Source organism: Sus scrofa, chromosome X (assembly GCF_054392235.1).
Source record: "Sus scrofa isolate SSC_HxYL_T2T_F1_AM1 chromosome X, Sscrofa_HxYL_maternal_Yorkshire_Landrace_v2.0, whole genome shotgun sequence".
Lineage (NCBI taxonomy): Eukaryota > Metazoa > Chordata > Mammalia > Artiodactyla > Suidae > Sus > Sus scrofa.
The window spans coordinates 37,935,981-37,963,706 of NC_139401.1; the positions used below are offsets into that span (position 1 = coordinate 37,935,981).

The window sequence follows — 27,726 nt, forward strand, 5'->3', positions numbered from 1 at the left end:
CCTCCTGGACAGAATTGAGAAAGGTAATGGCTACTCTAATGGTTTTTCCATGGTGTAAACTGGATGACCCCCTTCCGCAGGTGCACTATTCAAAAAAAAATCTTCCAGTTAAATACTCAAACCCTCACAGTCTGGTATGACAGAGGGTCAGAGCTACCTCTTCACTCTTTTTGTCTCAGAACCCTGGGGACTTATTCTCTCCAAAAGGGGTTCATGGAGAGAGGGACCCAAAATGTTGGCAGAGTTCATTCTTACTGTACTTTGGATTTGGCCCTCATAGTGCTATGGGCAAAAACTTATCCCATCAGGTCCTCTCACCAGTTTTGTAGATTTCTGCACTTGACTCGGACTGCTTTCCTTAGGATCCAAGGTTATAATGCTTTTGTTTCACATACATATGTCCAACCATTGTTCCCAGTAATGGAAATACAATTCTGGAGTGGTTGAGCCCTAAGGAACTTCAGTTTTAGCAGCATATTAGGCCACAATCAACTCTCCTCCATGACTCTTAGGCCTGGTGTTCAGCCTGGGTCCCAGCCCATACTTGCTCTTGCCTCAATATTAACTCTGTTTGGGGAGCTCTTGGTATCTTTTTTGTCATCAGACTGTAGGTAGGGCATTGAAACTCCCTCATGGGGAATCTCTGTAAATTTATTCCCAGGAATCTGCTGAATTTCTTATACAAATCGATTTACTTCTTCCTCATTCATTCCTTCATTCACCCATTTACTTAAGAAGTATTTATTGAATGTCTACTATATCCCAGACATTGCAATCAGCACTGGGATATATTAGTGAATAAAACAGGCAAGATCCCTGACATCATGGATCATAAAATCTAATGGGAAGATTCAAAGTAAGTAATAAATAGACACAGAAATAGATATTAAAATTTGTGATAAGTGTTATGGGCAAATTGAAGGCAAAGTGGAGACCGCTTAGCACAATCAGGGAAGGAATCTCACAGGAGGTGTTATTTAAGCTGCCAGCCTAGCCATGAGAAAAAGCCAGGCTTGAGGGCTGAGGGGAGAGTGTTCTGGACAAGGAGAGTTATATGATAAGAGTCGGAGTTCCTGTCATGGCTCAGTGGTTAGTGAACCTGACTAGTATCCATGAGGATGCAGGTTTGATCCCTGGCCTCACTCAGTGGGCTAAGGATCCAGCATTGCCGTGAGCCGTGGTGTAGGTCACAGATGTGGCTTGGATCTGGTGTTGCTGTGGCTGTGGTGTAGGCCGTCAGCTACAGCTCGGATTTGACCCCTAGCCTGGGAACCTCCTCATGCCATGGAGGCCCTTAAAAAAAAAGGAAGGGAAAGGAAAGGAAAGGAAAGGCAAGGAAAGGAAAGGAAAGGAAAGGAAAGGAAAGAAAAGGGAAGGAAAGGGAAGGAAAGAAAAGGGAAGGAAAGGAAAGAGTCCTATAATGGGAAAGCATCCAGGGTGTAGGCATGGGCCTTTGCATGGTCCCAATGTGCAGGAATTTCAATTACTACAGTTTAGTTAAATAACACCAGTCTTGCAAGTACACAGTTCAGATTTCAGTTGCATAGAGTCAAAACTTAATGGCCAGCTCTTCAGCCCACAAACCACTATGTAAAGAACAAATGCACATTATGGTCAGTGACCAATCACATCACTTCTTTCAAAGTCTGCTGGCAATTGCTCCCTGTGCAGCTGTGATTCAGTTCACATAGAGACAGCAAAGAGTATAGCTGTTCTGCCTTCTTTTCTCCCAGGGATAAAGCCCATGCAACATTTTATAAAAATGAATAATCAAAAGAGGGAATTGTCTGACAGAGATGAAAGTGCAGCAGAGAAATAAAAAAAGACAACCCTGGCAGTTAAATTTGAACCGAATGCAAATGTATTGATAGAAGAAATAGCCGACTGTGGGATCATTGACCCTGCTACTACTTGAGAGGTTTTAGCTCTGTAGTTAGAGGAACTTAGTGAAGACAAAGTTACCGACATAAATGAGTACAGTGGTTGTGACAAAAAGTATGAAGATGTTACAGAAGAAGTGATGCCAGCAAAACACTTCACATTAAAGGAATTCTCAGAGAGATTTCACAACATTGAGAGTCAAAGGAGAAATGGTGGAAGTTGATCCAAATTAAGGAAGAATTATGACAATGTACCAAAGCACAAAAAAGATGCTTGTTCTGACGATAAGTCGTGTGATAAGAAGACAGCATGCACTTGTCAAACTACTCGACAGTTTTTACAAAGAAATAAAACACTATAATGCTAGCTGCTTCTAATGTTTGAAATGACATTGTACTAAATATACAGTGTACAGTGTATATCAGTTTTTACTATTTTTCATCTCCTTATGCCTTTATAACAGACAATAAGAGAGCTTTTAATGTTTTGATAAAAAAATTTGTCACAGAACAGTTGTGATTTTTCCCATGATTAGTAAGGTTGCTTTGCAAAGTTTCAGATTTAATCGTTATTTACAGTCTCTTACTGAGGTGCACAGCCAGAACTGCCTGTCTTTTTTTTTCTGACTGTACCCATGGCATGTGTATGTTCCTGGGCCAGGGGTCAAAACCTGTGTCACAGCAATGACCTGAGCTGCTGCAGTGATAACACCAGCCCCTTAACCTGCTGTGCCACATGGGAATTCCTGTCTGTATTTTTAAAAAATCGTATCTGCTAACATTTACTGATTTATTGGAGGTGTGATCCCACCCCAACAGGAGTGAGGGCAACATTATCAACTGCTGCCATGTGGAGGCTAGACTCACAAAGAACTATTCTTCTGATCGCTCGTGGGCTAAGGAAAATAATTTGAAATAACATTTCCGTCACTATATAAATTTGAAAATGAAAGGAAGATTCAAGCAGGATATTGGTGTCTTCTATCTTTTTATTTCTCCACTGATAGATTTGAGTTGAAGGACAGACATGATCGCAATAGCAGAACACTAGCCCTAACCCCAAACCTAACCCTATCTCCAAATTAGAAACTTCTTGAAGTTTGTAAGGACACATCGGAGAAAGCCTCAGAGACCTTTGATCTCGCCCAAACTGTCTTCTGTTTGGGTAATAGGAGCCAGAAGTTGGAGCTTTACTGAAGTAGCTAAAGATGTTGCTGAGCCTCCTCTTTCACCGTTATTTTCCCATTTCCTTTCATGGAAAGAGGGGAGACAAATTCAGTTTCCTGTCAAATGTTCACTTCCAATTATTTTTCTCCGAGATTCAACACCGCCACCACAATTCTAAAATCTACAATTGAAGCACTTAGTCCTGTGAGTATTTAGAGGGGAGTAGATACAGCAGAGTCTTGCGGGGGCTGAAAGAGGGGAAGGGTAGCGAATTCCTTAAGTGCTCAAGTTTGGAGACTCAGCTTTCGTGGGTCCCCAAATAAGGAGAAATCTGAGCTTGAGCTCTAGGTAATAGAAAAGCGCCTGAAAATTAGCTCATGAGGTTTTTTTTCACCTATTATTGTTGATGGATGTGAATTCAACAACTATAGTGCTGTTTCCCAAATCCCTTGAATCCTAGGGATTGGGGTTTTCCAGAAAAGTTTCTTTTTCTTACCCTTTTAAAAATAATATCGGAAAAAGTCTTAAGCCATGAATATGAATGTGTTACTGAAATATATAGAGTCAAGAGCGTTTATCTTCTGTAATTTTTACATTGTTTGGACCTTATTCCAGAAGAAAAAATATTCCCAAAGCTGCCCTAAATGTGAATTGGGAAAGATTAAGATTAATCTGCCATACCTCCATTCTCGTCCAGACATGTTAAACCTGTTTACAGATCCCCAGAAGAAGAATTCACTTGACCCAGGAGAATGCATGAATTATCAGACAAAGGATTTACGTCTCAACGATATCAGTGCTCATATATCCCAAGTGTTGCTTAAGATGATCACTAATCGATATTATCAGAACCAAACATAAAACCGTAATATATATGTAAGAACAAATTTCCTGCCGAATCACCATGTCTCTAAAGTTATCAAATTGTTAACTACTACTATCCAGGTCTTGGATACAGTGTTATACTAGGGTTCCAATAGAAGGAAGAAAATGAAGATTTGTTCTAGGAAGTTCTTTAGCCAGCATTTTTTTTTTTAAATTCAGTTCCTCATTTTCTTTCTTTCTTCCCGCCTTTCCTCTCTTCTTTTTCTTTCTTCCTTTCTTTCTTTCTTTCTTTCTTTCTTTCTTTCTTTCTTTCTTTCTTTCTTTCTTTCTTTCTTTCTTTCTTTTGTTTTCTTTCTTTCGTCTTTTTAGGGCCACAGCTGCAGCATATGGAGGGTCCCAGGCTAGGGGTCGAATCAGAGCTACAACTGCCAGCCTACACCACAGCTCATGGCAATGCCGGATCCTTAACCCACTAAGCGAGGCCAGGGATTGAACCTGTGTCCTCACAGACACCAGTCGGGTTCATTTCCACTGAGCCATGACAGGAACTCCAGCAAGTTTTTTTTTGGTATATTTCTAAATTTATCTTAAAAATATTTGAGTCTTCTTAGTATAGGCTTTAACATTTTATTTTTCTTTATGTTTTGTCATGTGCATAATTTATTAGAATAGTAACACATATTGTATAAGTAAGTGAACACACATTGTGGATCCATGTTCAAAATGTTTTTATTTTTATTTTTTGGCTGCACTCGAGGCGTGTGGAAATTCCTGGGCCAAGGATCCAATCCGTGCCACAGTAGCAGTAACACCTACCCTTAAAATGGGAACTCCTTAAAATGTTTTAACGTTAGGTCTGTAATAAAAAGTTGAGGACCCCTGCTTTAAAGAAGTTTCCATTTGAAGAATATATTAATCACATATATTTAAAAGTCGAAGACATTGTCGATCTTTGAAACAGGAATGTTGACTAAAATTCTGATGCACACATAAGCTGAAAACACTAATTTCTACTGTAATTGAATATGTCATTCGTATCTTATATTCAATCAATCAATCAACCATCAGCCAACTAATCCACAAACCCGCGATCTTTATGGAAGTTCCTTTCCTTACTGGCTAGAATACCTGAAGGGCTTAATCTCTCCAAAGGTCTACAGAAAAATATCTATTCCCCTGTTGAACACTAACTGAACCAATAAACTCTGCCAGAAAGTTGGACAGTTAGTGAAATAGTCATTTGTGTAAGTTTTTTTTTTAATCATGCAATAGAAACAACAAACTGAGTGAATATGTGATTTTCCTACCCATCATCTTGTCATCACTGCAAAAAGACATACATAAATTCCACTAGAGAATTTACTCTTCATGCCGAGTAGCACGAGCTTTTTTCTTAGGCTGGAATTCAAGCATGAGCATTTTGTGACAACTGTTTTACTTCTAGTAAAATTAATGTTTAATAGATGTGGTGAATCCTAATTTGTCTTTGGTTATTCGTAATTTCTAGTGGTATACAATATAATTACTGTTAGATAAAGATCACACGGAGAAGACTGAAAGAATAAATGCTACCTATTTTATACACTGATTATTCCAAGTAATAATTATTGTCATCATAAGGTAACAGAATGTTAAAATGGGACTCTCGGTTTCTGCCCAGACCCAATAAATGCTGACTCTTCCCTCATTCTAGCGTGAGATGGTAGATACTAAAACAGGACTTGCAAAGGAGATACACAAGAATTCGTTCTGCCATTGGTGACTACCTCCAGCTTCTAAAATGGATTGCAGAAGCCAAGAGAAAGTTGTAGATTCGAAGAGGATTTTTTTCTTTTCTTTTTAGGGCTGCATGTGTGGTGTCTGGAGGTTCCCAGGATAGGGCTCTAATCGGGGCTGCAGCTGCCGGGTCTACACCACAGCCACAGCAATGTGGGATCTGAGCCGTGTCTGCAACCTATACCACACCTCACTGCAACGCTGGATCCTGAACCTACCGAGCAAGGCCAGGGATTGAACCTGCATCCTTGTGGGTACCAGCTGGGTTCATTACTACTGAGCCATAACAGGAACACCCTGAAGAGGATTTTGGAAATGTTACCATTGTATATGATGCGCCCCACAATGACGGAGTACTGTTCCTTCACCTCAAGCCTAGGGACGGTGGCTCTGCGATGGCACATTTTCTGCAGAAGAGCTTAGGGACACATTACAGTGATGTTGGGGCTATACCTGGAAAATCTAAAGTAAGGGGGACTGGCTGTTTTGACCGCAGAACAAGAGTCTATGCAGGGGTGGACCTGACTCTTGTCAGAGCAAAGAACATGCAGGGCTTCCCAGGAACCAGCATGGATGGAGAAAGAGACCTAGCATGGTACTGTGAAAACATTATGGCCAAGAGACCCCCTGAAGCACCTAGATGGGGCGATCTCAGCCAAAGAAACAAAAAAAGTTTGGATGTGTTTCCTCGGATAGCAAGGTAATGTTGTCTGCCATGCTATGAACAATTCCCAGTGATGAGCGAATTCTCCAAGGGACCCGCAGAAGCACCCCACGAGAGCATCTGCCTCAAGTACGCACGGCCAATGCTAGTTTGCTCGAACAGAACCTGCCTTTGCCTGGCCCTTAACTCCTCACCTTCCCCTGGCTTTACTTGCAGGAACTGAAAGCAGGGAAACAGAGGAAACAGCTCGTGGGCCCTCTTCCCCTGAAAGAGGCACAAGCTGGAAGGAAAAGGGTTAACTTGCAGTACATTTCTTAATTTTTTTTTTTTTTTCTAGAGCCACACCTGCGGCATATGGAGGTTCCCAGGCCAGGGATCGAATCGGAGCTGCAGCTGCCGGCCTACACCACAGCCACAGCAACGTGGCATCCAAGCCGTGTCTGCGACCTACACCACAGCTCACGGCAACGCCGGATCCCCAGCCTAAAGAAATCATCATTGTTATTAAACATTCTTTTACTGAGACTCTTTAAGGGAATAAACAGAGGACTTTTATTTCCTGAAAGTTACTAGAAAAACCACAGGGCCCACTGTGTCTGACCAGCAACAAGCAAAGAACACATTTCCAAGAATACATGTGAAAGGCAGTAGAGGAAAAAGAATGAAGTTGTTTTCTATTGTATGTACACTACAAATTCTATTTGTACCATTTAATGATCGAAATCTATCAATAATAATGGCCAAAATTCATCAGATACTTGTTATATGTCAGACACTGTATGATTTCCACGCATTAAAAGCACTTCATCCTTACAACAAACCTCTAAGATCATTATACTCATTTTCTTGCTTTCTGTTTTTTTCTTTTTTTTTTTTAATCTTTTTAGGGCCACACCTGTGACATATGGCGTTTCCCAGGCCAGGGGTCTAATGGGAGCTGTAGCCACTGGCCTACGCCACAGTCAGAAATACCAGATCTGAGCTGCATCTGTGACCTAGACCACAGCTCATGGCAATGCTGGATCCTTAACCCACTGAGGGAGGCCAGGGATCAAACCTGTGTCCTCATGGATACTAGTCAGATTTTGTTTCTGCTGAGCCATGACGGGATCTCCTATTATACTCATTTTGTAGGTGAGAAATTTAGGTGCAGAGAGAGCTTAGGTAACTTGCCCAAAGCTGCACAGATGGCAGGTAACAAAGCCACTCATATGGTTATTTCCAGCAGAGGAGAGTTCAACCTCTTTCCTCAAAGTTTTCTTTCAACATTCAAAATACTGGCTACCTAAAATGTAAACCACAGCCACATCGATTCTAAGGCATTAGCACTTTGCAGAGACACACGAGGCTACATGCAATTTGTTATGTTTTAAGAATTAAACAATGAATTACCTGTCGACTAAAAAAATACATGCACAACCTAAAAAGTTGAGAGTTATATTTTATTTGGTGGACAAAACTGAGGACTTTAGCCCGGGAGGCAGCATCTCAAGTAACCCTGAGAAACCTGCTCCGATGAGGAGAAGGGGGAGCTAGGATATATAGGAATTTTACAACAAAGGGCTTTTAGTCGAAACCAAAGATTACTGCTGATAACAGAAAAACTAGATATCTCAAGTTAAGGAATTTAGTGCTTTTCTCTGTACGGGAAGATGCAAAGGTCTGGGGCTCACTGAAATCATTCCTTTGGTATGCACCTGAGCTAGCTGAGGCCACTATCCCGTGTTTTTTTTTTTTTTTTTTTTTTTTTTTTTTTTTTTTTTTTTTTTGCGTGTATGTGTGTGTCTTTTTGCCATTTCTTGGGCTGCCTCCGAGGCATATGGAGGTTCCCAGGCTAGGGGTCCAATCAGGCCTGTAGCTGCCGGCCTATGCCAGAGCCACAGCAACACGGGATCCCAGCCATGTCTGCAACCTACACCACAGCTCACGACCACGCTGGATCCTTAACCCACTGAGCAAGGCCCAGGATCGAACCGGCAACCTCATGGTTCCTAGTCAGATTTGTTAACCACTGAGCCACGATGGGAACTCTGTATCCTGTGTTTTCACATCCTGAGTCTCCTCAAGGGTGCACCAGCTCACCCTTGGAGGTGGCTGCAATTGCTGGTGACTATGACATCTTTTGTTTACTGATATGGAAGGCAATATTTTATTTTCACATGGAACATGGGTTTTTTTCCTTAAATATATCTTTCTCTTTCTCTTTCATTTTTGTAGATGTGGACAACCACTACAAAATAAAGTGCAGCTGAAGGGTCGTGACCTCCTCACTCTAAAGAACTTTACAGGAGAAGAAATTAAGTATATCCTATGGCTATCAGCTGATCTGAAATTTAGGATAAAGCAGAAAGGAGAGGTTTGTAGCATTTCTGTATTACCGTCCACTGCTACCAATTAGCCTTTTTAAAGAAAGAAAGAGGGAAAAGAAAATACATTAAAATTCCTAAGCAATAGCTAAGTAATGAATCCACACAGTCAAGGTAATTGATTATGACTGAGTGTAAGAGCATAGCAAAAGCATAAAAATCAGTTATTCAATGACAAGTCATTGCATTTCTTTCATGTGGAATGTTGAAATTCATTATTAACTGAATCAGAACCTAAGGAATCATAGTTCTGGAAAGACTTTATTTTTATACCTTCTTTCTTCTCGAAGTGTGTTTTCTCCCAAGTTAAAAATAAGGATGATACATTTTTTTTTCTAGCAAAAAATTTCAATTCTGGATGAATGTCAGATATATCATCATTAGGATAATTTCAAAAAATTCAGGATGATGTGACAGTGTTAAAAAATTTTAGATTAGCCAAGAAACAATTAAGTGGTAACCAAGCAGGAGAAGAGATGGGATATGGTGCTTGGCTGTAAGCATCATTCTGCATTTTGAGAAATTTATGTTTGAAACACGCTTAATTAATGCAGCAGCTTCATTTAGATTGCTTAATTGTGAAAGCATTTTCGTATTCCAAGCTTGTTGGAAAGCATTCGAAAGAGATGGTTTCAGGTGGAGAAAGTTTTTACAAAACCTTGACTTTCTTATCTAGTTCACTAGCTCTCCCAGATCCTGAGAATGAACTGAAAACAGGAGTGACTCCAAGTGCCATGAGTTCCTATAGAAGACCTTGAAATAAGGAGAAAAGTCCCCCCAAGAGCCCCAAACTTTGTTTTTCACGTTTTGTGGCGAGGAAGTTTAGCCAGCAGGAATCTATTTGTTCCAGAACTCACCCTGTCGGGAAGTCCACCTACAGAAGAGGAAGGAGGAAGAGCCCCGCCCCACACCCAAAGTCTCCAGATTGTTTCCAAATGATAATGAAAATGTAGCTGAAACGGTGGGACTTCATCTTTAGAGGCTTGAATATCCCATGGTGTGAGAGAGTAGCATGTTCCTAGCTGAGAAAACGCTTCCTAACCAAGCACCTTCAAAGAGGTCATTGAACATGGGTCAAGGTTTCCAAGGGTTTTCACAAGAAGATGGTTCCAATGTGAAACGGTCATAGACTTTGGAATGAATGTTCAGATGGATCTCGGAGCAACGAACACGACTTTCTCATTCCATGTCAATAAACTATGGGAGGTCCTGTTCCCTTCCCCCATTTGTACAGACCCTGCAAAGAACAATTTAGATTCACTTTGGAAATAACATCAGAATGCTTATTTTGGGAATAGTGTTCATCTACATTTTCTGATTATATGAAGAATAAGTTTGGAAACATAATCCTTGATGTTGGATATTAAATGTATATTTCATTTTAATTGTATTCTTACCCTTGATTTTCAGTATTTGCCTTTATTGCAAGGGAAGTCCCTCGGCATGATTTTTGAAAAAAGAAGTACTCGAACAAGATTGTCTACAGAAACAGGTGAGTCCGAAGACAAACCTGGACTTGTGTTGGGGAGGGGGCTAGAGGTGAGGATCTGGAGGAGTAGCTCAGTGGGGGGGTTGGTCTGTGTCTTTGGCAACAACAAAGGGAGAACACTGTCACCACGAATAGCAGTGCCAGCCTCTGAATGTTCTTTCCAATTCTCAAAGAAACTGTGAGCAGAAAGATGAGCCTCACCTCTAGGAATTCCATGAGGACTTGAGTAGAAGCCCCAGATAGTCCTTCGTGTTCAGTACCAAATGTCAGTGGGCATAAGTTCTCAGGCCCCCAGCTCATGTGAGCAAGAGATAGTGGATTTTTCTAACGCGCAATGAGCTTTTTCTTGTTTGTGCCAATTTTGCTGGATGATGGAAACTTAATCTTTGCAACGTTAGGCAGTCCTTGGTCATTTTGGTGTTTACTTTGTCCGTCTAAGGTCTCTTCAGCCTTTCTCCACAGTCATGCTTAAGTCCTGGAGAGTATCTCAATGCTGAGGCATCTTGGGCTATGGGGATCTGGTCATCGGTCATAAAAACATCATCATCAGATATTTGTGCTGAAATCTGCTGGGACTTCTCTCTCCCTATTGGACCTTGACTGGTTCCCACTCACTGTGGAGTTTGCTTTACTATGATCACAAGACATGAGCTATCTCCCGGTCTGGCTTTCTTGATCTCTTGGCAGATCACCATGACACAGTAGGCACAGAGATACTGCAAGGCTCTCTCTAGTGTTCCTTCCTCTTGCTGGGTGCCAGGGAGTTCTATAACATTTGCTTCCTCCTAGAACTCTGTCTTAAAAACAAGACATGGATGTTCTCAGCTCTCTGGTCCCCCAAACTCATCTGAAATTTCCATCATGCTCCCCACTGTCCAGTACTTGGCCTGGAGAACAGACAGTGGTCTTGAAGGTCCATCAGTGTTTATTTCTGTTGCTAAATGCTCCTCTTCTTCCCCTTGCAGTTCCCAATATTGGAGGCCAGGTGATAAAGCAAGAGGAAAACCTGGCTCTGTTGTTTGTGCCTGAAATCCTAGGCTGTTGAAACTCAAAATTTCTTTTTTTTTTCTCAAACTATGATCCCTACAATGAGTTTCAAAAAGCTTATTTTGAAACTCATAAGCCACATATCACCCCTTCTTTCTCTCTGCATTTTTGCTCCATCAGACCTCGCTTGGATCAATAATATGACTGCAAATGGATAGGATTGAGGCGGTGGTACCATAAACAAAAACACATTGGTGATTCTCTGTACATCTTATCCTACGTACAAGCATCAGAGCTTTCTAGGGCTCAGAAGCAAACAACTATTTCATACAGTTCTTGCCTTGTAATGATCAGTAATGAGGTACCTTAAATACATAACAAAATGGAGTTCAGAGGGATTAAGTGACTTGCCGAGTTCATGCAATTAATACAAATTGTGCCAGGACTCAGATCTCAAGTTTATTGTTCTTACTAACGCATTTCCTGCTGCCCCTTGAGAGAAGGAAGGAGGATGAAAGGAAACATTTAAGTCGTCACCTGATCTTTAAAGTCCTAGGAAGAAAACCGATTGGAACATTCTGCTCTTTGAAGCTGGGTCCTTTAAAAGGTCACATTGACATCTGACGTTTAGTAAAAGAAAAATGAATATTGCATAAACCAGTCAGTAATTACCAAATTCTGCTCCTTTTCAACACTGGTTATCATTTTTTTTTTAAGTCATTAGTACTTGAGAGGTGCTTTTTTTTTTTTTTTTTTTTTTGTCTTTTTGCCATTTCTTGGGCCGCTCCTGTGGCATATGGAGGTTCCCAGGCTAGGGGTCGAATCAGAGCTGTAGCCACTGGCCTACACCACAGCCACAGCAACACGGGATCCGAGCTGCATCTGCGACCTATGCCAGAGCCACAGCCACATGGGATCCTTAACCCACTGAGCAAGGGCAGGGATCGAACCCGCAACCTCATGGTTCCTAGTCGGATTCGTTAACCACTGCGCCACGACGGGAACTCCAGTACTTGAGGGGTGCTCTTTTTTGAAGTCATTGAAAGAATCAATTAATACATAGAATTTTCTCAATTTTAAGTCGTTCTCAAATCATTTTCTCTCAGTTGTTGGTGTTATCTACCATTTTTCCCTGTCCAAATGTTATTTTTGATTTCAAATATCCCTGAATAAATGATCAGTTTAACCATGCACATATCTCGTGGTAGTTAAGCTACTAATAAAACCAAGAGTGAAGATTTAATAAGCTTTTGGGTACAGACCCTGTGCCAAGTGTTCTACATTAATTACATGGATTATCTCACTTAATCCTCAGGACAACTCTATAAGGCTGAGACCATTGAGGAAAACAGGCTGAAATTGGTTCAGCAAATGGCCCACAGACATATAGCTAATAAATGGCAAACCCAGGATTAGAAGCCATGATTAAATGTAATTTTTAAGTATCTAATTTAATTCAGACATGTACTAGCTATGTTCTATTCCAGTAAATTGTTTCTACAGGTGGCATGAAGCGTTTGGTTCAACAGTGGTTTTCTGTAAAGACATGCTCTGAAATCGGCACAAAATTACAAACTCTAACAACAAATACAAGAGAAAAGGAACATATGAGCATAAAAAGTTATGGTTCACAGAGTATTCATCATTACCTTCAATAAACACCCATGGGTCTCGTTGCATATGGCATCCTGCTAAATTCAACAGTCGGAGAATCCGTCAGAGTAAGCAGCTGATTTAAATGCATAGAGAAATGGCAACCCTCAACCAAGAACACGGCAGAACATTTCTATTGTGTACAGGTGCACCTTAATAGTTGTCCGTTGGAACAGTTTTTCATCAAAACCTGTTACCTTGGTATTTAGAATGTAAATAGGATATAATTAAAACTGTCTATTACTACCCCAGGTTTGTGCCAGCCTCTGGGATGGGGTGATTCTCAAAGGACAGTCTTGAAGGATTCCATCCTAAGCCTGAGTTGCAAAGATAGAGCAGCATTTCCACTTATCTTGAGAGAGAAAATAAAATGCTCCACCCAAATCAGGCCATGTTAATTGCTCATGTAATATTTTTATTAAAATGTAAGACACCTGCAGAAAAGTGCACAAAGCAGTGAGTGTACATACCGTTCAGTGAATTGTTACAGTGAACACATCCTTGTAATGAAGACCCAGATAGAGAAACAGGATGCTAATAGCACCCAGAAGCCCTCCCCTGTATCTCCTTCCAGTTGTCCCTCCCCCTCCCCCGCCACCCCCAAGGTTAGCCATTATCCTGGCTTCTAACCTCACAGATTAGTTTTGCTGTTTTTGAACTTATAGAAATGGAGTCATTCAGCATGTGCTCTTTTGTGTCTGGCTCTTTTTGCTTAGCATTATGTTTGTGAGCTGCATCGATGTCACTGCATGTAGTTGTAGCTCATTCATTCCTCAGCTACTCTTTGTGTATGCCTGCCTGGCAAACCAAACAATTCTCCTGTGTGTCTACTGATGATTATACTTTTTTATTGCAATTAATTGAGCAGATAGCAAGATACATTTATTAATCTTGGGGAGTGCAGTAGCTGATAGAAAAGTGCACAGGGCATCCTAAGAGACGGTTCTTTTCATTATTTAACATTGGTTTTTGACTTTCAAGGTGAAATGGAAGCTGGTGCTTTCCAAGCTGTTTCAAATTCATCATCTTTACAGAGGAGGCAGGTATGAAAGCGTGATGCTATCCTGCAGATGTTGCTATTCTGCAGGTATGAAAGCGAAGCACAGAGAGGTTAATAGCTGCTTTAGTTCTACCAGCAAGAGCCGTCAGAACCCTCATATTTCCAGTGCATGAATTCTATTTATACCCCTTCTACCAAAGCTTGCAGGGATCTGTGAGGAAAATAAAGAGAAAAATAAGATGTACTTTCATTTGCCCAGATGGAAATTAGGATATGAACAAATGAAATCCTTTGTTCAAAAATATCAGATGTGTGCACATAAACAAATGAAATAGATAAAAACAACCTCCTCTGACAGACTTAATGTGATCCCTATTAAATAGCCCGTGACATTTTCCACAGAACTAGAACAAATAATCCTAAAATGAAACCATGAAAGACTCAGAATTGCTAAAATAATCCTGAGGAAAAAGAACAAAAAGCAGGAGGCATAACCTTCCCAGACCTTGGACAATACTGAGAAGCTCTAGCAATCGAAGCACTGTGGTACTGGCACAAAAACAGACATTCAGATCAATGGATCAGATCAGAGAGCCGGAAATAAACCCACACACCTATGGCTAATGAAGCTTCCAAACAAAGGAGGTAAGAATGTACAATGGAGGCAAGACAGTCTCTTCAGCAAGTGGTGCTGGGAAAACTAGACAGCTGCATGTAAATCAATGAAGTTAGACCACACCCTCACACCATGCAGAAAAATAAACTCAAAATGGCTTAAAGACTTAAACATAAGACATGACACCATAAAACTCCTAGAAGAGAACAGAGGCAAAACATTCTCTAATATAAATCATACCAATGTTTTTTTGGGCAGTCTAGCAAGGCAATAGAAATAGAAGCAAAAATAAACAAATGGGATCCAATCAAACTTACAAGCTTTTGTATAGCACAGGAAACCATAAACAAAACAAAAAGACAACCTATGGACTGGGAGAAAATATTTGCAAATGATGAGACCGACAAGAGCTTCATTTCCAAAATATGCAAATAGCTCATACAACCTAATTAAAAAAATCAATTGAAAAATGGCTCAAAGACTTAAACATAAGACAAGACACCATAAAACACCTAGAAGAGAACATAGGCAAAACATTCTCTGACATCAACCGTACAAATGGTTCCTTAGGTCAGTCTCTTAAGGCAATAGAAATAAAAACAAAAATAAACCGATGGGACCTAATCAAACTTACGAGCTTTTGCACAACAAAGGAAACCTTTTTTAAAAAAGAAAAAGGGGAGTTCCAGTCGTGGCGCAGTGGTTAACGAATCCGACTAGGAACCATGAGGTTGCAGGTTGGGTCCCTGGCCTTGCTCAGTGGATTAACAATCCGGCGTTGCCGTGAGCTGTGGTGTAGGTTGCAGATGCGGCTCGGATCCCTCGTTGCTGTGGCTCTGGCGTAGGCCGGCAGCTACAGCTCTGATTCGACCCCTAGCCTGGGAACCTCCATATGCCGCGGGAGCGGCCCAAGAAATGGCAAAAAGACAAAAAAAAAAAAAAAAAAAAAAAAAAAAAAAGCCTATGGAATGGGAAAGAATAGTTGCAAATGATGCAGCTGAGAAAGGCTTAATCTCCAAAATATGAATATGCAAACAACTCTTACAACTTTACCAAAAAACAAAACAAAACAAAAACAAACAAACCCAACGAAACAACCCTATTGAAAAATGGGCAGAAGACCTGAGTAGCCATTTCTCCAAAGAAACCATATGGATGGCCACAGGCACATGAAAAAATGCTTTAACAGCACTAATTATTAGAGAAATCAAAACTACAATGAGGTACCACCTTATACTAGTCAGAATGGCTATTGCCAATAAGTCTACAAATAACAAGTGCTGGAGAGGGTATGGAGAAAAGGGATTCCTCCTGCACTGTTGCTGGGACTGTAAATTGGTACGACCACTATGGAAAACAGTATGGTGGGGCACCTCAGAAAATGAAATATGAAACTACCATAAGACCCAGCAATCCCACTCTGGGCATCTATCTGGACAAAACTTTCACTGAAAAAGATACATGCACCCCTATGTTCACTGCAGCACTATTCACAATAGCCAAAACATGGAAACAACATAAATGCTCATTGACAGAGGAATGGATTAAGAAGATGTGGTGTATATACACAATGGAATACTACTCAGCCATAAAAAAGAACAAAGTAATGCCATTTGCAGCAACATGGATGCAACCAGAGATTCTCATATTAAGTGAAGTCAGTAAGAAAGACAAATATCATATGATACTACTTATGTGTGGAATCTGAAATATGACATAAATGAATTTACCCACAAAACAGAAATGGACTTATAGACACAGAGAACAAACTTTTGGTTGCCAAAGGGGAAGGGATGTGGGGGAAGGACAGATTGGAAGTTGGGACTGGCAGATGCAAAATAGTATAGGTAGAATGGATAAACAGCAAGGTCCTACTGTATAGCCCAGGGAACCGTATCCAATACCCTGTAATAAACTATTATAAAAAAAGAGTGTATAGATGTATAACTCAGTCACTTTGCTGTACAGCAGAAATTAGCACAACATTGTAAAACAACTATATTTGAATAAAATAAATTAAAATAAACCCTGACACCTTCCAGAAACACTTAATACCATCCAGGTCTGATAAACTGGTGAATGCTTGACCTGTGCTTTTGGCTGCGTTTGGGCTTTTTTTTTTTTTTTTTTTTTTTTGTCGTTTTAGGGCCACACCCACGGCATATGGAAGTTCCCAGGTTAGGGGTCTGATCAGAGCTGTGGCTGCTGGCTTATGCCACAGTCACAGCAACGCCAGACCCGACCACATCTGAGACCTATACCACAGTTTGAGGCAATGTAAGATCCTTGACCTGCTGATCGAGGCCAGGGGTCGAACCCACAAGCTCATGGTTCCTAGTCGGATTCATTTCCGCTGTGCCACCATGGGAACTCTGGCTTTTTGGCTTTCTGATTGGTGGCCATAAATTGCAGAGGCAATTCCTTCTTGGAGGCAATGTCCTCCCATTTCATCTCCTTCAAGAACTGGTGAAGGCTTTGTCAAGTGAAAAAAATTGCACGATCTAAAAGTTGAGAATTATGTTTTAGTCCGTGGACTTGCTGAGGACTTAAGTCTTGGAGGCAGCCTCTTAGGAGCTCTGAGAGACTGCTCCCTAGAGGTAAGGGAAGAGCCAGCCTGGATAGGAATAGCAAAAGATTACTGTTAATGAAGGAAAACCAGACCTCTCAAGTTAAGGAATTTAGCACTTTTCTGCGCTTGGGAAGATATAAGAGTCTCACTGAAATCATTCCTTTGATATGCACCTCAGCTGTCTAGGGCCAATATCCTGTTCTTTCCCACCCTGAGTCCCTTCAGGGTGCACCTTTGGGAGTGGCTGCCGTGGCTGAGTGCTTGGTGGCAGGCAGCCCTTTTGTCTCCATCCTGAGTTCCCTCAGGGCTCACCCTTGGGGCTGGGAGTGGCTAATGGCTTGATGGCCACAGCATCCTTTGTGTGCTGATACCGCAGGCGAGGTTTTTTATTCTTAACTTCAAATCCTATTTCTTAACACTTTCTGTAACTGCTCTTCTTACCCCCACCTCCGTAAGTCTGACAGGAGGTGAATCTTCTTCCTCTTTTTTTTTTTTTTTTTTTTAAAGGGCCGCCCTTGTGGCACCTGGAAGTTCCCAGGCCTAGGGTTGAATCGGACCTGCAGCTGCCAGCCTACACCATAGCCACAGCTCGTGACAATGCTGGATCCTTAATCCACTAAGCGAGGCCAAGGATCAAATCCATAGCGTCATGGATGGTCGGGCTCATAACCCACTGAGCCGAAATGGGAACTCCTGAATTTTTTTTATAGCACAAAGAGAGAAATGAAAAAGCAACAAACTAATCCTGGGTTGTTACAGCAAAATGGCTTCAGTCAAAGTAAAGATTTAGGACTTGGAGCAGACTTGCCTGGAGGTCTTAAACTTTGTTTGAAACCTTCCCAAACAGTCCCTACCCCTCAATGGCATTCATCCATTGGCTCGGCACATAGTAGATGCGCCAAAAATACCTTCTTGATGAATATGCAGTATTCATATTTGTTTAGGTAATTTTCCCTGTTTAGAAACAGATTAAGTGCTCAAGAGGGATTAATAATTATAATCATCACTAAATTCCATTAGTTCAGTTCACACACACTAGAAATTCTTTTAACAAAATTAGGAGATGTTTGCAAATGAAAAGAACAAGTCCTCCTTCCAGAGTCGAAATTCTTCCTACATTTGTTCAACAAATATTTGAACAAGTATTTTCCATATGCCAGTATTTATTCTAGGTGGTTTTTTTTTTTTTTGGCTGCACCCGAGGCATATAGACGTTCCCAGGCTAGGGGTTGAATCGGAGCTGCTGGCCTATGCCACAGTTACAGCAACGCCGCAGGATCAAGCCGCATCTGCAACCTACACCACAGCTCATGGCAATGCTGGATCCTTAACCCACTGAGCAGGGCCAGGATCGAACCCACATCCTCATGGATACTAGTCGGGTTCGTTACTGCTGAGCCACGATGGGAACTCTGTATTCTAGGTTCTTGAGAATGATACATCAGTGAAAAAAACAGAGGAAAATCCTTGCCTTCATGGAGCTGCCATTCTAGTTGGTACACAGACAATAGACATAATAGGTGGGTGATATCACGTGGTGGAAGAGATAAGTGCTCTCCACAAAGAGAAGACTGCCTGGAACCGAGGGAAAGACATGTACTCAGCATCTGGACTTTGCCTTTTACTCTGAGTAAAACAGGGGACTTTTTGGTGGATTTTGAGCAGGGGAAGGACATGATTTAACGTGCATTTTATATTCTTCATTTGGTTTTATTTATCATGGCTGCACCTGTGGCATATGGAAGTTCCTGGGCCAGGAATTGAATGTGAGCTGCAGCTACGACGTATGCCACAGCTGCAGCAATGCCAGATCCTTAACCCACTGTGCCATAGCGGGAACTCCTTCACTTGCATTTTAGGTGGATTTCTCTGACTGCTTTGTTGAGAAAAACTGTGGGGCTGGGGGAGGAGACAAGAGAGCAGTGAAAGCTGTCAACAGGTCGCTATAGGACATAGAGGCTGGGGTCAGGGTGGTGGCAGACGAAGGGGCAAGAGGGCCAGATTCAGGATACATTGTGAAGGGAGAGCCAACAAGATTCCTGATGTATCGGGTAGAAAGGGGCATTGTGGACGACTTCGGAGTTTCTGTCTGTGCCACTCTGAGCAGGATGAAGCAGGATAGAGCACGTCAGGCGGGACGGAGAGGAAGATCAGGAGTTCAGTTTTGGAAGTACTGAGTTTGAGATGTCTATTAGACACACAAGCACAGATGTCGAAAAGACAGGTCTCGAGTATGGGAGTGCGATTCTGCCTTGACACACTTGGGAGCCATCAGTGCAGAGACGATATTTAAGTCCATGGGACCAGATACAACTATCAAGGAAGTGAGTGTAGATGGAGAGAAAAGGACCAAGGACTAGCCCTGGGGCACATCGACAGTAAGAGGTAAAGGGAAAGAGAAGGAACGAGCAATGGTGGTTGAGAAGAAACAACTGCCAAGGCAGATGGAAAAGCAAGTAGGTGTGGTGTTCTGGATGGTGGGCAAGGAAAGTTAATCACCGAGAAGGTGGTGAGCAATTTTGTTAAATGCTGTCAGGTCAAGAAACGTAAGAACTGACAAGGCTACTAGAGGGAGCAACGTGAAGGTCATGAGTCATCTCCGTGAGGGGAGTTTTGATGCAGTGTTGGGGCACCGAAGAGGGAAATGAGATGAGAAGAACTGGAGAGAGAGAGAGAGAGAGAGAGAGAGAGAGAGAGAGAGGGAGAGAGGGAGAGAGGGAGAGAGGGAGAGAGGGAGAGAGGGAGAGAGGGAGAGGGAGAGAGAGAGAGTTTTGCTGCAAGAGGAGCAAAGAATTACATGGACACCTGGCAGGGGAAATAGGGATAAGAGAAAATTTGGATTGAAATTCCCACTATGGTGCAACGGGATCAGGGGCCTCTTGGGAGCACTGGGACTCAGGTTTGATTCCCAGCCCAGCACAGGGCGTTAAGGATCCAGCATTGCAGCAGCTGCGGCTTAGGCTGCAACGGCAGCTTGGATCTGATCCCTGGCCTGGTTATGCCGCAGGGTGACCAAAAAAGGGAAAAACAGAGAGAGAAAGTTGGCACTTTTTTAAATTAATGAGTGAAAAAATGAGAATAGCCTATTCGAGATGGAGGTAATGTAAGGGAGAAGGGGGAGAACTGTTAGAGCAACACCCTTGAGTAGGTGAGGGGCACTGCCCCTGGTGCATACATGGGCATGGAAAGTCCATCTGTGCTTAAGAGGAAGGGAAGCAGAATCTATGGGTACAGATACTGGCAGGTGGGGAAATGGGGTGATGGAATCTTGAAGTTCTCTGATTGTTACCTTTTTTTTTTTTTCATTGAAGTGGGAAGTAAGGTTATCAACTGAGTGCTGGCTCTACTTTCAAAGTATATCAAGAATCCAATCATTTCCTCATTGCTTCAGCTGCTACCATGCAGGTCCAAGCCATCAGCTCTCAGCCAGATTTTTTTTTTTTTTTTGGCCATGCCGGACATACCCGGGCCAGAGATAGAATCTGTGCCATAGCAGTAACCCAAGCCATAGCAGTGACAATGCTGAGTCCTTAAGCACTAGGCCACCAGGGAACTACTTAGATTTTTTTTTGCAACAGTCTCCTGACTGGTCTCCCTGCTTCTGCTCTTGCCCTACTATGGATGTTCTATTAAAACATAAGTCCGGAGTTCCCATCGTGGCTCAGCGGAAACGAATCGGACTAGGATCCATGAGGATGCAGGTTCAATCTCTGGCTTCGCTCACTGGGTGAAGGATCTGGCGTTGCCGTGAGCTGTGGTGTAGGTCGCAGACACGGCTCGGATGTGGCATTGCTGTGGCTGTGGTGTAGGTCGGCAGCTACAGCTCTGACCCAACCCCTAGCCTGGGAACCTCCATATGCCACGGGTGCCGCCCTAAAAACCAAAAAAACAAAAACGAGAGTCCAATCATGTCATTCTCTGCTCCACTCTCCCATGGCTTCTTATTCAGACAAAAGTCAAGATTGTTGCTTCCTTCCCACCTTCCTTCTGCAGCCTCACCTCCTATTACTCTCCTCCTCACACACGCTGTACCTTCCACACCGACTCTCTTATTGTACCTTGAACCCATCCATCATGACCCTTCCTCAGGACCTCAGGATATGCTCTTCCCACTCTCTGGTATGTTTCAATGTCACTGAATGACTTCTTTGACCACATTAAAATTGCAGCTTCTTCTCCTTACATTCCCTATCTCTTATCTCTGCTCTCTTTTTCCTTTTTTAAAAAAAAAATCATTTTATTTCTTTATTTTTGGCTGCACCCACAGTGTGCAGACGTTCCTGGTCCAGGGATCCAACCTGTGTTGTGGCAGTGACAACACCAGATCCTTAACCTGCTGAGCCACCAGGGAACTCCCTTGCTCTCTTTTGCATATAGCACCTGTCAACATCTAACATACAAGGTCTTCAGTTCACTCATTCAGTTTGCCCTCTGCCTCTCCTCCACTAGAATATAAGTTCCAAGTAGGCAGGACTTGTATCTTGTTGTTAACAGTGCTTTTCCCAGTGCCTAGCACAGTCCCAGACATGTATTTTAGAAGGAATGAATACACTTCAGAACCATGCTGGGCAGCTGGGACCTGTTGTGGTCACTCCACAGAGACACGATGTGCCTCCCACCAAAATTTAGTTTGATGGTTGACAGCGAGGATACCACAATGCATCTGGAGGAGATGGAAAGGTTTGTTACTCGCATAAGGTGGCTTTCTGGGGAGAGTAGGGCTGGCTCCAAGTTGGTCCAAAGGTGGCATTAGAGAGCAAGGGAATGACACTGGCTTGGGCATTTATTGTGGTTGCGGGGGGCGGGGGGAGCGGGCAGGGGTGAGGATTCCTATGCACAGGCCAGGACTTGTATAGCCTGAATCTCCTTCGAGTGCCAAAGCTTACCTGGGTATAGGGCAGGAGGAGAAAGGAGAGTGATGGCGGGCTTGGAGGCTAGTAGCAATCAAACATCATAAATTGAGTCAAATTCTTTACTATAGGTCCCATAGCAAGTAGGTTGTTAGTGTGTCTCCTGTTCTCTGATTCTCCCTGGGATGTAGCATGTCAGATCTGCAAGGCATCTTTGGGCTCTAGGCAAACTGCCTGATTTTCCAGATGAAGACTGAGTCCAGTTCCACTATAGTTCCTGTCTCTCGGATCCCAGTGTAAGTTGGCTCTGGGGCTGGCTCCCCTAGGGGAAGCTCCAAGTTCTCAAAAACATCTTGAACAAGTTTTTAGGCTTCGTGACTCTTAACACTCCTGTCTATAAAATTCTTGATTTTTTTGGCCGCTCCCACAGCATACGGAAGTTCCAGGGCCAGGGACCAAACCTGAGCCACAGCAGTAACCTAGCTATAACAGTGACAACGCCCGATCCTTAACCCACTGAGCCAGGGAACTCCAAGAGACCACTTAAATTCAATTCTTATAATAATATCTGGGGAGTTCCTGTTGTGACTCAGTGGAAGCAAATCCGACTCGTATCCATGAGGATGCAGGTTTGATCTCTGGCCTTGTTCAGTGGGTCAGGGATCTGGTGTTGCCATGATCTGTGGTGTAGGTCACAGATGTGGCTCAGATCTGGCGTTGCTGTGGCTCTGGCATAGGCCAGCAGCTGCAGCTCCAATTCGACCCCTCACCTGGGAACCTCCATATGCCATGGGTGTGGCTCTAAAAGGCAATAAATAAAATAAAATCTACTATGTTTGTCAGAGTAAAGGATTCAGTGGAAGAAACTTTATGAAGTGCTAGCACCTGGCAGTGCTCTGTGACTAGTTATTGCTAGAGTCAGAACATAGTGGCCTCTACCTAAAAACCATGTGGTCTGGGCATGTGTGTGTGAGTGTGTGTGTGTGTGTGTGTGTGTGTGTGTGTGTGTGTGTGTGTAGTCTTTTTGCCTTTTCTAGGACCACTCCTGCAGCATATGGAGGTTCCCAGGCTAGGGGTCGAATTGGAGCTGTAGCAGCCGGCCTACACCACAGCCACCGCAATGCCAGATCCTTAACCCACTGAGCGAGGCCAGGGATCAAACCCACAAGCTCATGGTTCCTAGTTGGATTTGAGCCATGATGGGAACTCCAATGGGCATATTTCTTTTTTGGCCATACCCATGGCATGTGAAAGTTCCCAGGCCAGGGACTGAACCCAAGCCACAGCAGGGACCTGAGCCATAGAAGTGACAAAGCTGGATACTTAATCCCCCGAGCCACCAGGGAACGCCAAGAGACTATTTTCAAGTATAAAACAGGTAGAATATAATTATTTTTTATGCAGTAATAGAAATGAGAACAATTGTTTCATTGTGGGCTTTTTTGTTCTACTTAAGAAAGTTTTCAAATGAACAGAAAATAGGAAGATTAGTATAATGAGCACACCGCTAACCCTTACATCAATCTAACAACTTTTATTACGTTGCCTTCTTTGATTTAACTATTCATTTTTGTTAGTTAAATATTGCAAGGTAGGAGATCCCATCGTGGCTCAGTGGTTAACGAATCCGACTAGGAACCATGAGGTTGTGAGTTCGATCCCTGGCCTCGCTCAGTGGGTTAAGGATCTGGCATTGCCATGAGCTGTGGTATAGGTCACAGATGTGGCTCAGATCTGGCGTTTCTGTGTCTCTGGCGTAGGCTGGCGGCTACAGCTCCAATTAGACCCCTAGCCTGGGAACCTCCATATGCTGCAGGAGTGGTCCTAGAAAAGGCAAAAAGACAAAAAAAAATATATTGCAAAGTATATTAAAGCTATAATGCCATTTTATCTCAAAATACATCACTATGCATATTTCAAATAAACAAGACTATTTTTGTATAGCTACAATATAATGTTCACACCTAACAAAAATGATTTGTTAATATCATTTAATACCCATCCATATTCAAATTGCATTATTCAAATTGTGTTAAGGCTTCAGTGGATTGTTTCATGAGACTCTAATTCCCCGTCGTATGTCTAAAACGCCTTGTCCCCCAGTTCACCGTGGGATTAATGATTTCTTCCTTTCTCATGGGAAACTGGTGGGATTAGAAAATTGTGATTGTTGCATATGTCCCAAAAGACAAATAAGGTATATCACAATAAGGAGGCAAAAAGTAAAGTTTGCAAAATGTCTCAGACAAGTCTCTGTCTTGTAATTACACTTATTTGCTTTTACATTATATATCTGAGGAAGCCTGCCTATGGAACCTGTCTCAGGGAGTAAAGTTCTGACGGGATGTCCCCATTTTCCAGAATGTTGCCCCAGGGAGTGTGGTCAAAGGGCTCTGCTTGTGCCCACAGAATTAAGCTATGGCTTGGGGCAGGCCACTCTCCGTGTCATCCCCCTCAGACCCATGGCACGTGCTGTGAGGGTGGGGCGGGAGCCATCATCTGCTCGGATGTCTGCAATAGTCTCACATTCCACGGAGGGCTGGAAAGTGGTGAGGGGGATGTGTACGGGGTGCTTAGCCCTGTCTTGGTTGGAGGATAAATAAAATAGTTGAATGACCTTTTGATCTTGCTTTTAGTGATCTGAAACTGCCATTTCATTGCTCATTTTATTTTCAACTTTTTAAAAATTAAAAACTTAGATATAGGAAAAGGCACAGATCCTAAGTGTATAGTCCAATAAGTGTTAAAGAATTCATCACAGAAGCTCCCATTGTGGCTCAGCAGTAATGAACCCGACTAGGATCCATGGGGATGTGGGTTCGATCCCTGGCCTTGCTTAGCAGGTTGGGGATCTGGCATTGCTGTGAGCTGTGGTGTGGGTCACAGATGCAGCTTGGATCTTGTGTTGCTGTGGCTGTGGCTGTGGCTAACTGCTGTACCTCTGATTCAACCCCCAGCCTGGGAACTTCCATATCCCGCGGGTGCAGCCCTAAAAAGCAAAAAAAAAAAAAAAAAAAAAAAAAAAAAAAAAAAAAAAAAAAGAAGAAGAATACATTACATATACAAACTCTATCAAGGCTGAAAGGTAGAAAGCATTCCTGTTATCCCAGAAGGGTCATCAATACTCCTCCCCAGCCAAGTGCCCTCTCCAGAAGCAAGTACTGTTTTAATTTCTGCCACTCTGTTAGTTTTGCCCATTCTAGAACTTCGTGTAAATGGAATTATACATGATCTACTCTTTTGTGTCTAGCTTCTTTCATTCAGCATGTTCGTGAGATTTAGCCATGTTGTGTGTATTACTGGTTTATTCCTTTGCGTTACTGAGCGTATTCCACTGGAATCCATGACTTCCCATACTAACGTTTGATTTTCCCATTTTCCTGGTGGACATCATTATACGTTTCAAAGAATAAAAATGAGGGCTAGCCTTCAAAAGAGAACAATGCCCCATACCACCAGGTTCTGGTACAGAAAATGTCATATGCCTCTCTCCATTCCTCAATTTGCTTTCCCTGAGAATTCCCTATCAGAGAGGCTGGTGAGATTTAGATTTTGACTTTTCAATTGAGATGGTGCTGACACCTCATTATTTTGTTTGCTACTTTAATTATTTTTTTTTCTCTCTCTCTTTCATTGTAGGCTTTGCCCTTCTAGGAGGACACCCTTGTTTTCTTACCACACAAGATATTCACTTGGGTGTGAATGAAAGTCTCAAGGACACCGCTCGGTTTGTAAATCTTCTCTTTGAAGTTAATTTCAGAATTGATGTTTAAATTTCAAAAAAAAATTATGCTTCTCTTTAAACAGTAGTTTTCCCTCTCAGCCCCCTTTGGCCTGTTCTGTTTACCTTCTTTCCCTCTTAACCTGATGTTCTGAATGCCTCTCCCTTATCCTCCGGCCCCTTTCCATGGGTTAAGATAATTATTTTTCTTAGCAATGTGAAGAGACTTCTGAATACAAAATTTCAAACTTTGGGAAATTTAGTCATCAAGCGTGACTCTTATGTTTTACAGTTGAAGACATGGAGGTCTAGGGAAATTGACATGTTCAATGACCCGTAACCAGCTAACATCAGAACAGGGAGTAATATTAACAGCGAACATTTACGGAACATTTTTTATGGGTCAGGCCTTGTTCTGACCCACTTAATCCTTATAACAACCCAAGCAGATGGGCATAAAGAAGTGAAACAACTTAATTAGGGACACACTAGCTACTACAACACAAAGATCTCAGAATGTCAATGCGTAACATAGTGCAATGTTCCTGATGGAGAGATGGAAGGACTGATTGTTTATGTGGCCATTCAGGAACTCTGGATGAGAGTGGCTCTACCATCTTCCACATGTGCCCTCCACGGTTATCCCGGGTGCCAACATCCAAGAGTTAGGAGAAAAGAGCATGGAGACAGGATACTTGGTTCAAAGCCACCTTAGGCATAATCACGTCCACTCACGTTCTCTTGGCAAGTACTAGTAGCTCACCCCTATCTAGATGAACGTGCAAGTGGGAAAAGGCTTTGAACCATTAGACTCTAGTCACAGACTGAAACATAGACCCTCTGACTCCCCATGCAGTCCCCTCACCCTTGTGTCATGTCTGACCGAGAAATAGAGAGCAAATGCCTTTGTTTAAATATTTTGCCCTGATAGCAAAGTCTACTGATTATTTGCTGAAAACGATGTGCCATAAAGCAACTCCTTGCAGACACTGTCTGCTTTTTAGGGCAGCTACCTTAGGATATGCTAAAGAATCCACCTCATTTGAATTGCTGAAGAGATGTGAAGTAACTCATCTTTAAACCTTTTAGTTATGTTATTTCGGATGGGACAATGTTAGTAGTAAGAAGGGTTGTATTCGTCTTCTGGCTGCAAGGGACAAAACGAATAAATACATAAACAAATTTTTCTTCCAAATGTGCTGCCACTGACTGGTGGCATTATGCTTGCCTAATAATTCTGTTTCCACAAAAGTGAAATATACTTTATTCAAGAACAAATATTATAAGATGGTTAAGGAATGAAGCCAAGGACACAATCAGGAAAGAAATTTCAGTGGTAATCCTCTACATAGGACCAAGCGAATGATGGTGAATGAGTCACGTGTAAACTAGTAGTTGAAAGAGGATGCAGTTGTAGGAATAGGTGAGCATCCCATGAAGAGTTAAGGAGCGCAGAGTGGCAGCCAGAAAGAGGTCAGGGCCCAGAAATCAGTGGAGTGGGCGGGTCCCCAAAAGCAAGAGATGAAGAGCCAAGCATGGGATGAAAACTGAGGATGAGTATACACATGTCCTTTTCTGTGCTGTGAGTCCACACGATTCTCACACAATTCCCACTGTGAGTCCTTAGTTAGAGGAGCTCTACCTAGATCCTGGGAAAAACAATCTGCTACAAGTTTCAACATGACTGGGACCTTTTGGTCCATATCACCAGTGCCATTGCTACATGGATATATAGATACGTAAAACTGGATGTACAAAATTCCTTCTGGCCATTCCACCTTATCCAAAAGACTTGAAGGAAATACTAGCTCCTCCTTAAAGGGTATATACTATGGGCCTCTTATACTATTATCTCTAAATCTTTGTAAAAATCTTACAGGATACGTATTATTGGCCCAATTTTACAGATGATGAAACCATGACTCAGAGAAGTAATGGAGCTTAGCAGCTAAGTCAGCATCTAAATCATGCTGTTTTTCTAAGGCCATGCTGTTTTGGTTTACGCCTACTGTCTCTTCTACACAGCCCACGAGAGAGGCAATGAAAGAAGTTATGCAAGCATTGGCTTGTGTGTTGCAAGGTCCTCAAGACCACCCCCGTGTTTGATGATTCACGAGGAGGGTGCAGAGTGCTCAGCATATAGTCATACTCATGGCCATGACT

General features: G+C 42.4%; 2 protein-coding genes across 8 annotated transcripts in view; one reads left to right on the forward strand and one right to left on the reverse strand.

Annotated features, from left to right (window-relative positions):
- RPGR (retinitis pigmentosa GTPase regulator) overlaps positions 1-27,726 on the reverse strand; it is a 284,289-nt gene that overhangs the window by 89,158 nt on the left and 167,405 nt on the right. The gene's annotated exons all lie outside the window — the stretch shown is intronic.
- OTC (ornithine transcarbamylase) overlaps positions 1-27,726 on the forward strand; it is a 69,450-nt gene that overhangs the window by 5,719 nt on the left and 36,005 nt on the right. Inside the window, 3 exon segments of the mRNA NM_001164002.2 lie at positions 8,530-8,668; positions 10,089-10,170; positions 25,482-25,569. Of these exon segments, the coding sequence (NP_001157474.1) occupies positions 8,530-8,668; positions 10,089-10,170; positions 25,482-25,569 (309 nt within the window).